The sequence below is a fragment of the Carcharodon carcharias genome, chromosome 21 (genome assembly GCF_017639515.1).
Source record: "Carcharodon carcharias isolate sCarCar2 chromosome 21, sCarCar2.pri, whole genome shotgun sequence".
Lineage (NCBI taxonomy): Eukaryota > Metazoa > Chordata > Chondrichthyes > Lamniformes > Lamnidae > Carcharodon > Carcharodon carcharias.
Genome location: NC_054487.1, coordinates 30,525,475 through 30,540,673, shown reverse-complemented (window position 1 = coordinate 30,540,673; position 15,199 = coordinate 30,525,475). Strand labels below are relative to the sequence as shown.

The 15,199-nt window shown below is 40.7% G+C and overlaps 1 protein-coding gene across 12 annotated transcripts in view; it reads left to right on the top strand.

Annotated features, from left to right (window-relative positions):
- The window catches only part of erc1b (ELKS/RAB6-interacting/CAST family member 1b), a 1,202,158-nt gene that overhangs the window by 183,553 nt on the left and 1,003,406 nt on the right, over window positions 1–15,199 (top strand). For all 12 annotated transcript variants that reach the window (XM_041215847.1, XM_041215845.1, XM_041215843.1 and 9 more), the window contains 2 exons: window positions 1,243–1,383; window positions 1,850–1,990. In XM_041215847.1, the coding sequence (XP_041071781.1) occupies window positions 1,243–1,383; window positions 1,850–1,990 (282 nt within the window). The remainder of the gene's footprint in view (window positions 1–1,242; window positions 1,384–1,849; window positions 1,991–15,199) is intronic.

The window sequence follows — 15,199 nt, the reverse complement described above, 5'->3', positions numbered from 1 at the left end:
GTAGCTCCTCTTTGAATAGTGTCAAATTTTTTACATCTATCTGAGAGGTCAGACGGAATCTCCATTTATTACCTCATCTGAAAAATGATATTTCCAACAGTGCCAACCTGGACTATACGCTTACATTCCCGAAGTTTGGTTGAACCCTGGACCATCTAACTCAGAGATGACAGTCCTACCAGCTGTGTTATTTGACATGTTGGTACACTCATTGATTTTTTTTTTTCTAGCTCTCTCAGTTTAGGTTAAATAAATCCAGGACAGTTTTTGCACATTGACAATGATCTTGTGATATGTGTTTACACTGTTTTGTAGCTTAAAAGTTTTCAGCTTTTGATTTGTTTGTTGGACATCAAGGCTATCACCATTTTTCTACTTGCCCTTGATAAATCTCATTAGTTGGAGGGAGGTGTGGAAACAATATTGCAATTGTTTTGTCAAGAATCCATTTAGTATAACAGTTCACTTTAACTTAGTATGTAAAGATGGCAGGGTCACAGTTTTTATTACTTTCATTGAATACAAGGTTATGATATTTTAGCTGTGTTTGGAATTTAGTGTTTTTTGTTTGCTTCTGCTACTACTAATCTTACAACAGCATATCAGCTCTCAGTTTGAATGTATCCCCTTTCAGAAAGTACAATAAGCTAACCCTTGATCAGTGGAAGGCTAACTATTTACTGAAGGACACAGAAGCAGGATGCTCACAAATGCCAGTAACCATCCCCCTCAATTTTTTAAGTGAATGGGACAATAAAACACCAAAAAATAGTCAGATTTTGCAGTCAGTAGGCATGATCGATGTATGCTGTCCTGGTGGGGGAAACCAGAACAAGGGGGTACGATCTCAAAATTAGAACTAAGCCTTTTAAGAGTGAAATCATGAAGCAGTGTTTCTTGCAAAGGGTCATGGAATTTTGGAACTCTATTCTTCCAAAGGCAATGCATGCTGGATGAATTGTAAATTCAAGATGCAGATTGAGATTAGTTAAGGGATCAAAGAATATGGAGAAAAGCCACCATAAATGAAATTAACTTGCAGATTAGCTCTAATCTGAATGCCTGACCCCTGTTCCTAAGTTCCTATATCTTGTCTTTGATTGCAGTCTGAGATTTTGAGGACGCACAAAATTTTATCGCCTGTGGATACTGAGATATTAACATTCTGTCTCATTGGTCACCATGAGTAAACATTTATTTTTCTTTCACTAATCCTCGATTAATTGTATCAATTTCTTGCAGGAGAGGATAATTGAGCGGCTTAAAGACCAGAGAGAAAGAGAGGAGAGAGAAAAGCTAGAAGAAATTGATGCTTACAAGAAGGAGCTAAAAGAAGTTAAAGAACGGGTTAGTGGTCTCCAAGGAGATGTCTCAGAAAAGGAGGTGAGTAATAAATGGTATTCTATGTAATATGTGGTGTAAAGTGAGGAAGTTTATCAAACATCAACTATTCTTTAAGAGTGATGTATATGAAATAATGGATTCCATGGAAATGTCTTATGTAATGGTTGTCTTAAATTAAGGCCAAATCACAACAATTAATTCCAGATATCAGTTATTATTTATAATACCTGTTATCAACATGTTCGGTTGGAATTTTTGTCATTGACTAGAGAGTCATTGGGAGATGCTAAGGTTGAAGGGGTGACAATGAGTATGGGTAGGAGAATTGATTTGGAGGTAGAATTTTTGGTTAGATGTGAGGTCAGTGAATTCGGGGCAAAAATGGTAAGGAGATTGGAGGTAAAAATTGAGGAACTTAATGAAATTCCGAAGCAGGCTGGAAATACCACTGTGTAAGCTATTTTGTTAACAAAATGTGGATAAAGGCACTAATTACTTGCTGCAGGCTGTGCTACTGGACCTCAAAGAGCATGCCTCATCTCTGGCTTCATCTGGACTGAAGAAGGATTCCAAGCTAAAATCATTGGAGATAGCTCTTGAACAGAAGAAGGAGGAATGCACTAAACTAGAAGTACAGCTACGGAAGGTAAATTCATGTCCAAACTCTTCATCTTATGTCGCTGCTAGTTTAAGTCGAACTTCTCCATTTTTAAAATTAATACATTTTAACTGATTAATGTTGGCTGTGGTTTAAAACTTTCAAGTTTTTCTTAAGCATGCTAAACTTATTTGTATCGCAATGTGTTTGTAATCGTTAGTAATTCTGTTCAATCTCAGAAGACTAAGCCAATATTCATAGAGATGCCCAACATGTATTCTGCCGTGTAATACACGTCCCATTTCCAGATGACTGTTAAACCCAAATAATGAACTTGTTCAAGAACCAATAGAAAATACTGAAATTTTATATAATGAACCAACATTTCCTAGTCTTAAAAATCATGGAACAAATCTTCCAGCCTCCAAATCACAGGAGACCGGATGTACAACTGAAGATGCACAGCAGGAACTTGTGCAAGTCCAGAAGTGCGTACCTATGTGAAATTGCTCAGGAAGTTTCAACTTCCAATGGGCAATTCCCTTGGCCCTTGGGACACTCCTCGAATGGCTTCAGGTCTGATCCAGAGTCGGAGACTTTGGACAGTTCCAAGTTAATTATCTGAATAGTTATCCAGGAAATGGTAGACAGATTAAAACCTAGTCCAACACCTGGGTAACTCCCCAGTTGATTCCCCAATCACCTGACCCAACGATCCCCCCGACCACCCTGCCACTGCACCTCCTCCTCACAACCCGAGCTGACTACCTACCCAACCCAAACATCCCCCGACCAGACTACTCCCAGACTTAATCCGAGTACCCCCAACCTGACTCAACTACCCCTGATCCGCCTACCCATCTCGCCCACCCACCTTCTCACCACCCCCCCACCCTTCCTCCCACCTAACTCACCCATTCACTCATATCCAAAGACTTTAAACTTCCAGCACCCTTTTGGACGGTGCATTCCAGATCATTATTACTCTCTGTATAAAAGCATGCCTTTTCGTCTCCCCTCTGGCTCTTTTGCCATTTATCTTAAATCTGTATCTGCTGATGAGCAAAACCACCAGTGGAGCCAGTTTCTCTTTATTTCATCCACTAAAAATCTTCTTAATTTTGAACACCTGCCCTCAACCTGAGTATTTCAGGTTGGTTACCGTTCAGCTATAGAGGAAGGTTTTTAGGAGGATAAGAAGGAAAAAAGGCTTTAGCAAGGCCTTGAAAGTAACAAAGGCAAACAGACTGATGGAAGACAATGAATGATGACTTTATAAAACCTGAATCAGCACATCAGAACCAGTTTAAAGAAAATTACTTCATGGTTACAGTGGTTAAAAATACAGTCAAAGAAGTCAAAAGATGCAGCTGGGCTTGAAACAAAGAACGAACGCAGAATAGTGAACATTGTGAATGATTACTTCTATGTATTTATAAGGAAGACATGAACAACATTCCGTCCCTAAAAAGAGATAACTTGAACAGATTCAGTGACCTGTAAAGGAAATGAAAGGCCGAGCCAAACTAAAAGTAAATGTCTCCAAAACTAGATGGCATTTTTTCCAGAATGCTAAGAGATATTAGAAAGCAGATTTATACAGTTTTGACCACTATTATGAGGGAGTCACTGGACACTGCAAAGAAATCAGTAGATTGCAAACAGACTAATATGGTGTTCATATTCAAAAAGAGGAACAAAAAGACATTGACAACTATAGCCTCATTAGTCTTACTTCCATGTAAAATAATGGAATTGAATTAACAGTGTTAACCTTTATAATTTGCACAATCATTGATCTTATAAATACACTATGGATTTAAAATGAGGATAATGTATCGTACCAAACCGCGTCACCTCTTTGAGGAAGTAGGCTCAGAACATCTGTTACATGCTGTTCGTAGATGGCAAAAGGCATTGACAAAGATCTACAGTAAAGGTTGTAAATTAAGCGCAAGGCATTCAGAATTCAGGGTAAACCCTAGAAATGGATACTAAATTGGTTGAAGAGTAAAAAAACAAAAGTATTTGTTAGAGGTGCTATGTCTAGAGCTTGGTGGGTGTGGTACTTTGTGGGGTGCCTGAGGAGGGCTCAGAGTTAGGACCACCAATGTTTTCTATTTTCACAAATGACCTGAATTCAGAAATTCAATACAAAGTGATCAAACATGTAGATTATACCAAACTAGAAGGGGCAGAGGATTCCGAGGAGGTAGTTCAGATACTACACAGAATGCGCGGATATAATATTCATATGGCAGATGAAATATAATATAAAAAAGTACTGCACATAGGAAGAAAAATAAGCTGCACATACATTCCATGAATGGTGTTGAAAAAGATATGGATGAAGCCCAGACAGATCTGGGAGTCTTTAATGTAACTACTAAGCATAATATTTAAGCAGTGTAGACGAGCATGCAACAAAGCTAACAGACTGTTTAAATAGTTAAAAGAATAGAATGCAAGTCCAAGGAAATTGGGATCAAACTGTATAGTGACCTGATTTGATCTGACCTTCAGTTGTGTGCCAGTTTTCATTACTGAGAACAAGGGAGATATTCAAGCACTGGTGGCAGTGCAGAGAAAAATTGCAAGGCTGATTGATCCCTGTTGAAGAACTAAGTTATGAGGAAAGCCTAGAAAAACTTGGAAAGGAAAGGCTGAGAGGCTATCTTCTAGATGAACAGTAAAAATGAGAGTAGGATAATGAGACACAGTTTCAATTAGAAAAGTTAACTTGGGGCTGATATCAGAAAATTGTTTTTGACACAGGAACTAATCAATACATGGAATAGAGTTTCAGGAATAACAGAGAAGGGAGAAACTGAAATGTTTTGAAACAATTGGATGTTAAAGTTGGGGCAACTAGCATCATTTAGGTACATGAAATAAAGGTGGGTTGAAAGGCCATCTTTGTCCAGAACTCTAATCTTATGAACGCTGATCTTAAGCTTTACAGTTGTTATTTACATTTGAAATGGGTGTTTTTTAGGTGTACAGTATTACTGAACAATGATTGTTCAAAAAAAATCAAGTTAAATTTAAGGCAAGATTTCAAGGTAAGCTAGTGAATCCATGCTGCTTCTTGCACTGGGTCCTGAAATTTTACTACTGCCTCATCATCTTTTGTCTTCTCTTCTACAATTAAGATCTGACACTTGATGTGCCATTCTGTCACTATGGCTTACTGTTGGTTCTCGTTCATAAACATACATTTTCTTCTTTCTACAGCCTTGTGCAGCTAACACTACACCAGTACCAATCTGTCGGATTTTTTAAGCATAATTTGTAGTGATCTGACATGTTCCAGACATTCTTCCAGATGTCTATTTGATTGTGTTACTGCCTCAGATATGCATCATTGAACTCTTTAATACTAGTACTTGATTATGTAGTGGTGTCGTGAGCCATGTTTCAATTGAGGAGTTAACTATTTAAATTCCAGTTAGTGGGGTCCCATAATTCTTTTAAGATATCGGTGTCATGGCCATTAACTGGACATCATGTATTAGCATTATTTGGTTATAGTCATAGATTTTTGGACATTCATCAAGTAATCTGTTTTTCAGTTTCTGAACACTGTTTAGAAAGATTAGTGAAGTATATTGATGAAAACATGGATGAAAGAAACAATATCCAGTCCAGATCATGGAGGAGTGTCAGTGGGCAGGGGTGTGCAGTTGGGGGAGGGGTTTCTTAGTATATCGCTGAATCACAATATCATATAATTGGATATTGGGTAGTACAGGCACACAAGACTCTTTTACTGCTTGCGGGGATGATTAATGTGGCTGTAACCAGGAGAATATCTAAGGTAAATTCGAAACTCAACGGCTACCTTTTATAGCATAGTCATTAATGTGATTTGGGGTCGAAATAAAACTTGCACTTGCGCATGCACATTCACGATGAATTGGTATTTAACAAACCCTTAAGTCAAAACACAATTCATGCCAGCTCTGTGCACTATCATGTGTTGAACCATTTTACTCCAAAAGAGGATTTTTGTGAGGTCGGCCATAAAAAGAGGCTGTAAATTATTGACGCTAATGCATCAAATTACTAAACACTGCACATTTAGCACAGGCATTAATTCTAATGCATGGAATAATTTCACCTTTGTGTAGATATTGAGAGTGAGAGGAAGTTGGCTGAGGGTATTTTCATTGTTGTAAAATTATAGCAGATGTTTGGTTCCAAGACACACATTCTATTACTTCAACATGGAAACACAGACTAGTTATTTCTTAGCTATTATGGTCTCCTCCTGTAGCTCTGCTGGTACACACCTCGCTCCTAGTAGCAGCTGATTAGTTTCAGGCTCTTTTTAAAAATATTGAGCACACTTACTATATGTCATTTTTTAAATGAGTGATTGAACTCAGAGGGCTATTAAGACAAAAGTGGTTTTGCAGAGCTCTTTAGAGGTCGGGTTTGAAAGGGAAAGGAAAATACTTTGAGGGGTGCAGGGTATTAATTGCACATTAATTGAGTGTTCAATTGTATTCAGGAGGTGGGCATTAATTGGGGTAAAAGCAAAATACTGTGGATAGTGGAAATTTGATATAAAAACAGAAAATACTGAAAAAACTCAGGTCTGACAGCATCTGTGGAGAGAGAAACAAAGTTAACATTTGAAATCAGCACTGAAGAAGTCTTACTGACTCGAAATGTTAACTCTGTTTCCCTCTCCACAGATGCTGTCAGACCTGCTAAGTTTTTCCAACATTTTCTGGCATTAACTGGGTAATCACTTGCGCTCCTATACAAAAGAGCAGACAAAACTATGGTGATTGGGTTTGGTGTTGCATGTTTGTGTTTTTGTAAATAAACACTTAAAAATGCATAAAGACCAGATTCCACTCCTATCCCTCACTGCCAGACTATCTAACGTGTAACAGGGTGGTGGGGAGGCGGGGAGGAAGAGTTCCGAACTGGAGGGCATTCTAAAACACGGGGACACAGACTTAGGATGAGGTGTCAATCAGTTATAACTTAGATGAGGATAAATTTCGTCACTCAGAGGATTGAAAATCTTTGGATTTGTCAATCCCAGAATGCTGTGGATGCTCCATTATTGAGTGTATTTAAGACTGAAATAGTCAGATTTTTGCTATCTTGGAATCAAGGGCTTTGGATAGCGGTATAGGAAAGTGAAGTTGAGGCATGATTGTTTTGAATGATGGAGCAGGCTTCAGAAACTGTATGATCTTTTCCTGCTACTAATTGTTAAGTACTTATGTTCCATTGAAGTGGAGTAGAGTCAAAGGAAGACAGGGTGCATCCTCTTTTTACAGCACTAGCTGCCATTTGGCAAGTTTAAAGGTACAGTTTGAATATTAGTGAAGGAATATTAAGAGGATGGGTGAATGAGTGAATGGGTAGGTGGTTGAGATGGCAGTTAGATTGTGGGGTTGATTGGATTGGGAGGGGTAGTTAGATAGTTGTGGGGTATAGTCGAGGGGGTCACAGGGTATGATTGGGGGGATGCATTTGTGTCATTATGCTGATGATTTCCTGAGTAACTATCGAGTTAAGTTGCATGGAACTCTCCAACCCCAGCAGAGTAGGAAACATTTGCCGAGATTCCTGGGGAGCAGGGGAATTGCCCATTGGAAGTTGAAACTTCCCAGGCAATTCTCAGGTAGATCCGCATGGCAGGACCTCCATGGGGCCCTGAAGTGCATCTTCAATTGTACGTATGATCTCCAACGATGGAAACTTTTCTGCAGTGTAATACACACTCTTGTAATATCAATCAGGATGAACCGTCATTTCTTGTTGCCTGCCCCAAAATTTTGAGCATCTGTTTAATCTGTTTTCCAGTGAATTTTTCAAACTGAATGAGTTCATATCTCATTATGCTTGTTCAGCATACCCATGGGTCAGTTATAATAAATGTTTATTTTAATTATAATTGATGTTTCAGCTACATGAAAAAATTGCTCAAATTTATACTATTGAAAAACCAAGCTGTCTCACATCTGCAGGCAGTATTTCTTATTTTCAGATTATTTTGTAGCTGAGCCATAGCTCCCCACATCCTTGAGTGTTCTCATTTGCCTAATATCTGGGTAAGTTGCATAACATGCTTGAGATAATGAATAGAGGACTTTTTTTTAAGGAAGAGTACTTAAGTTACAAGTTCTGTATTAGCCTCCACATGATCACTGTTAAAGATGGAGACGTGTGGAACATAAACACTGCCACAGACCAGGTGGGCCAAACACCCTGTTTCTGTGTTGTAAATTCTATGTAATGTCATTTGGCCCGAGCTAAATTTGCTCAAAGGGAACTCCCTTCCATTGTACCATCCAACTCTTTGTAATGCCTCCATGCATTGCCATGTTTATCTTCAGTACTCCAGTTGAAGCCTGTTCATATGTTGACCACCCTTTGTGTGGAAAATGAATTTCCTAATATTGGTCTTAAAGTTAGCTTTTATAGTTTGTGTCTGTGCCCCTTTGTCTTATTCTTGCAATTTAATTTAAAGTGGTATTCTGGATTTACCTTTCCTGTTCATTTAACTATCATATTACCATTTGGTCACCTCTCAGATGTCTCCTTTCTCGACTGAATAACTTAGATTTTATAACTCATAACTCAGACTCTTGACAAGGGAAATGAGACTAGCAATCATGGTGTAGTTCCATGAAGCAGTGTACAGCATTGTGTGCTGTTTTGATTGCAACGTCTGGTATTCTGTTTTGTCTGTACTTCAGCATTCTGTTGGCTCTGTTGATTGTTTTTCTGCATTGATTAGACATGCTGAGCATCAATTCTACTAAAACTCAGTTCTTTTTCAACTTTATTTTTAGGTATTTCAGCTCACCCATTTCCTTCCCCATATCTAGTTGTATAAAACCAATGCTAAAAGAATCTTCCCAGACCTAGGTATAGTTTAAAATCTTGGGCAAGTTGGAATTTTAGACAGAGTTAAAAGATGTTGAGAAGTTCCTTAAATGGTTCCAGGGTCTTACATTCAGAATTGTACCCTGAATGCTCAATCTCATGGTATGACAGTGTAACCCAGGGGATTCTACTTGCCTTTGAAATGCAGCAGAATAACACTGCACCGGTGTTAACTGTCAAACAAACATATTAAACAGTTACAGAACAAGTGAATAATAGGAATAATGCAACACATTTTTATAGTAGTTAAACTTAGCTAACTCCTATTATGATGAGAATAAATGATCTGCAACTTTTCTTGTTACGTACGCTGGACTTTACAAGATGGTTATGTCTCCTTGAACTTGAGGTAAAATTGGGAATTCCGGAAGCATCTCAGCTCAGAGTCAAGCTTATGTTGTCTGGTTGGGGTGAAACTCAAACAGAAACCTATTGAAATCAAGTGACAGTTTTCACACCTTTTTACACTGTCTCACAATAAAGGGACTTTTGTGAGATGCATTCAGAAAAAGACAAGGCAGGTACTGTTGTGGAGAACAAAACAAAAACAAAAATACCTGGAAAAACTCAGCAGGTCTTACAGCATCTGCGGAGAGGAGCACAGTTAACGTTTCGAGTCCGAATGACCTTTTGACAGAATAGCAATGTTCTAGTGAAGCTCAACGCAAACTGCAGGAACAGCACCTCATCTTCCAACTAGGCACTTTACAGTCTTCCGGACTTAATATCGAGTTCAACAATCTCAGATTATGAACTCTCTCCTCCATCCCCACCCCCTTTCTGATCCCCCCTTTTCCAATAACATAATTTTTTAACAAATATATTTTTCGTCTCCCACCTATTTTTAAATTTATTTCGATCTATTGTTTCATCTCTACCTTTTAGCCCATTTTGTTCCCTTCCCCACACCTCCACTAGGCCCAGTTGCCACTAGCTTGTCCTGCTTATTACCTTTAATGTGTCCATTAGCACATCTTTTAGATAATATCACCACCGTCAACACCCCTTTGTCCTTTTGTCTATGACATGTTCGGCAGTCTTTCCTTGGTCTCCACCTATCACTGGCCCCTATCGAGCTCTACCTGTCCCTCCCACCCCCCACTACCAGCTTATATTTCATCACATTTCTATATTTTTTAGTTCTGATGAAGGACCATATAGACTCGAAACATCAACTGTATCCCTCTCCGCAGATACTGTCAGACCTGCTGAGTTTTTCCAGGTATTTATGTTTTTGTTCTAGATTTCCAGCATCCGTAGTATTTTGCTTTTATCTCAGTAATCCAGAGGCCCAGGCAAATGCTCTGGCGACGTGGGTTCAAATTCCACAGTGGCGGCTGGTGGAATTTGAATTCAGTTAATAAACCTGAAACATAAACTATTTTCAGTAATGGTGACCATGACGCTGTCATCAGTTGTCATAAAGATAGCTTTGTGAGAGACTCTAGAAATAGGGGACATAACTTAAAAATAAGGGGTCTCCCACTTAAGTCTAAGATGAGGAAATTTTTATCTCTCCGATGGTCGTTAGTGGAATTCTCTTCCCCAGAGAGCAATGGAGTCTGGGTCATTGAATTTATTCACGGCTGAGTTCGATAGAGTTTTGATCGACAAGGGAGTCAAGAGTTATGGCCAGCAGAGAAGAAAGTGGAGTTGAAGCCACAATCAGATCAGCCATGATCTTATTAAATGACAGAGCAGGCTTGAAGGGATAAATGTCCTACTCCTTCTAATTCTTGTGCTGAACACAAGAACACACGCAAGTTCCTGCTCACTTTTTCTCATGTGCACTTCCGTCCGCCTTCCATTCTCCTTGCTCTTACGTGGATGTATGTGCCGTGGTGCTTGAGAGGTAAAGAGTGAGTGATGCTACATTAGAACATGGGAGCAGGTGTAGGCCATTCAGCCCCTGGAACCTGCTCCACCATTTAACAAGATCATGATGACCACCTTCCACTCCATCTTCCTGCATTATCCCCGTATCCCTTAATGTCATTGGTATCTAGAAATCTATCGACCTCTGCTTTGAGTATACGCAATAACTGAAGTTTCACAGCCCTCTGGGGTAGAGAATTCCCAAGATTTACAACTCTCTGACAGAAGAAATTCCTCGTCACCTTGGTCCTAAATGGCCTACCTCTTATTCTGAAACTGTCCCCTGGTTCCATACCTCCCCAGATCAGGGAAAACATTCTTCCTGCATCTATCCTGTCGAACCCTGTAAGAGTTTTGTACACTCCAATGAGATTGCCTCTCATTCTTCTAAACTCTCGAGAATACAGGCCCAGTTTCCTCAATCTTTCCTCGTAGGACTGCCCTGCCATTCCCTGGATTAGTCTGGTGAACCTTTGTTGCACACACTCTATGGCCAGTGTATCCTTCCTTAGGTAAGGAGACCAAAACGGCATGTAATACTCCAGGAAGTGTCATTGACAGTGCCATCAAATGGCACTTACACAGCTGTAACCTGCTCACTGACTATCAGTTTGGGTTCTGCCAGGGCTGTTTAGCTCCTGACGTCATTACAGCCTTAGTCCAAACATGGACGGAAGAGCTGAACTCTAGAGGAGAGGGGAGAGTGACTGTCCTTGACATCAAGGCAGTATTTGGCCGAGTGTGGCATCAAGAAGCCCTAGAAAACCTGAAGTCAGTGGCAATCGGGGAAAACTCTCCACTGGTTGGAGTCATACCTAGCACAAAGCAAGATGGTTGTAGTTGTTGGAGGTCAGTCATCTCAGTCCTGGGACATCTCTGCAGGAGTTCCTCAGGCTAGTGTCCTAGCCATCTTCAATTGTTTCTTCAGTACTCTTCCCTAGATCACAAGGCCAGAAGTGGGGATGTTTGTGGATAATTGCACAATGTTCAGCACTATTCTTGACTCCTCAGACAGTGAAGCAGTCTGTGTCTGTATGCAGCAAGACCTGGACCATGTTTAGGCTTGGGCTGAAAAGTGTCGAGTAACATTCATGCCATACTATTGCCAGGCAATGACCATCTCCGACAAGAGAGAGGCGAACCATCTTCCCTTGACATTCAATGGCATTACCATTGCTGAATCCTCCACGATCAATGTCTTGGGGATTACCATTTACCAGAAACTGAACTGGGCCAATCATAATAATACTGTGGCGACAAGGGCAAGTCAAAGTTTGGGTATTCTACAGAGACTAATGCACCTCCTGACTCTTCAAAGCCTGCCCACGATCTCCAGGGCTCGAGTCAGAAGTCTGATACAATACTCTCCACTTGCCTGGATGAGTGCAAGTCCAACAGCACTCAAAAAGCCTGATACCTTCCAGGACAAAGCATCCATCCACCGCCTTTAACATTAACTCCCTCCACCACTGATGCACATGGCAGCAGCATGTACCAAATACAAGATGCACTGCAGCAACTCAACAAGGCTCCTTTGATAGCACCTTCCAAATCTGTGGCCTTTGCCACCTAGAAATATAAGGGAAGCAAATCTAAGAAATGTAAGGAACACCACCTGCCAGGGTTGTGTTCTGGCAATGACACCTTTGGGCAATTCTTCTCTTTGCTGCTGTCACATGCCTTCAGGTCACCTACAGTTTGTCTGCTTCCATACCAGAACTGATGGAAAGCTGTTGAGCCGCTGGTGTTGCTCTACGCTGATGATGCTGCTGCACCAGGACTACATACCAAGGAACATTTTCAGTGGCAGATGGACAGATTTTGTCATCCCTGTAAAGAGTTTAGTTTGACAAATAGCATCAGGAAGACTAATGTCATGATCCAGGAATGTTCCATACTGCCATCTGTTAGCATTGTGGACATCTCAGCTCCACAATTACCAAACCTTTTACTTGATGCTGAAATCAACACACACATCATAAAAGCTGCAGCCGTTATGTCCAAGTTGAGTAAGAGTCTTCAGAGCACTCCTCTACAGAGGTGAGACCTGGGCAAAACATGCTAGGCTGAAGAAAAGGCTGAACAGTTTCCATCTTCTCTGCCTCAAATGTATCTTCAGCATTTCCTGACAGGACAAGGACACCAAATGAGGCCCTGGAGTGTGCTAATTTCATCAGCGTACACTCATTACAAAGCCAAAGATGTCTGCGCTGGCTCAGCTGCATTCAATGGAATGGATAGCGGCCATATACCCATAGACCTTCTGTACGGTGAATTGGCCACTGGGTCGTAACCTCCTGGGCATCCATACCTCTGCTATAAGGATACCTGCAAGCAAGGCATACAGATGGTGGACATGACAGTTGGGAGACATTTGCTGATGGCTATGACCTCTGGAGGCTGACTGTTTGGAAGGGGATTGGAAGAGGTGAGAAAAATGAAGAGCTTAGCTGGCCAAGCAGAGGGCCCAGAGAAAACAGAGGCCAGCAAATCGTGCATTTTCTCAGTCTAATGCAGCAGAGACTGCCATGCCAGTGTGGGGCACCTGAGCCACACCACACGATGTTTAATACAGAGATGACCACCACAACACAAACCACCATCTTACGAGATGGAAAGCTGCCACTCCGATGGTGATCAAATGATAATTGGTGCATTGGTCTGAAATCTTGCAGGAATTGATTTTTTCAAATTTTCCATTAGTTGCTAGTAGTGGCTGTTTTTTTTTTAACTTGTAATTTGTACAGTACTGCAATTTTATCGAAGTGCTACTTTTTCAGTACATGAAACCAAGATTTATGTTTTTGCAAGCTTGAGTATCAATGCCAGTCAAAGCTCAGACCTCTGGGCATCATTTTGGTTTGTGTTCCCAATCTTGTGTTCTGTTTGAGTTGAATAATGGATGCAGAGCTGGAATTCTGATGATTATATGGCCTAGGCAGTTTTGGGATATTTCTGAATACCTTTTCTAAAATTGAATGACATACTTTTTACCATCATTCATTTTGTTTCTCTTTTTAAATACCCTTGCGTCATTACTTCTGGCTAAAATGTTGAACAGGCCTTTCCTAATGCTACTTTTGAACCAACTGAAAGATAAATTTGAGAACAGCCGAGTTTGGCACCTGATCTGCCAACTTGCCAATGATTGTGGTAGGGTATCTATTAGAAAAAGTTCTCTGAGGGACAGGATTAATCTCCACTTGGAGAGGCAGGGATTAATCAGGGATAGTCAGCTTGGTTTTGTCAGGAGGAGATCATATCTAACAAAGTTGATTTAATTTTTCGAGGAGGTGACTAGTTGTGTTGTTAAGGGTAGTGCAGCTGATGTAGTCTCCATGGACTAAAGGAAAGCTTTTGACCAGGTCCCGCATGGAAGAATGGCCGAGAAGGTAAGAGCCCATGGGATCCAGGGCAATTTGCCAAATTGGATCCAAAATTGGCCTTGTGGCAGGAGGCAGAGGGTGATGGTCAAAAGTTGATTTTGCAATAGGAAGCCTATGACGAGTGGTGTGCCGCAGGGATCGGCGCTGAGACCCTTGCTGTTTGTAGTGTACATTAATGATTTAGATGTGAATATAGACGGTAGAATCAGTAAGTTCGCAGATGACACGAAAATTGGTAGTGTTGTAAATAGTGAGGAGGAAAGTCTTAGATTACAGGATAATATAGATGGGCTGGCCGGGTGGGCAGAGCAGTGGCCAATGGAATTCAACCTGGAAAAGTGTGAGGTGATGCATTTTGGGAGGACTAACAAAGCAAGACAATACACAATAAATGGTGGGACCTAGGGAAGTGCAGAGGATTAAAGGGACCTTGGTATATATGTCCATAGTTCCCTGAAGGCAGCAGCACAGGTAGATAAGGCGATTAAGAAGGCATATGGGATAATTGGCTTTATTAGCCGAGGCATAGAATATAGGAGCAGGGAGGTTACGATGGAGCTGTATAAAATGTTACTTAGGCCATAGCTGGTCACCACGCTATAGGAAAGATATGGCACTGGAGATGATGTAGAGGTATTCAATAGGATGTTGTCTGGCTGGAGCATTTCAGTTATGAAGAGAGACTGGATAGGATAGGGTTGTTTTCCTTGGAGCAGAGAAAGCTGAAGGGGAACCTGGTAGAGATTTACAAAATTATGAGGGACATAGGGTGGATTGGAAGAAACTTTTCCCCTTAGTGGAGGTGTCAATAACCAGAGGGCATAGATCTAAGGTAAGGGGCAGGATGTTTAGAGGAGATTTGAAGAATAATTTTTTCATCCAGAGGGTGGTTGGAATCTGGAACACACTGCCTGAGGGCTGGTAGAGGAACCTTCACAACGTTTAAGAAGTATTTAAATGAGCACTTGAAATGCCATAGCATACAGGGCTACAGGCCAAGTGATGGAAAATTGGATTAGAATAGATAGGTGCTTGATGGCTGGCATGGATACGATGGGCCAAAGAGCCTGTTTCTATGCTG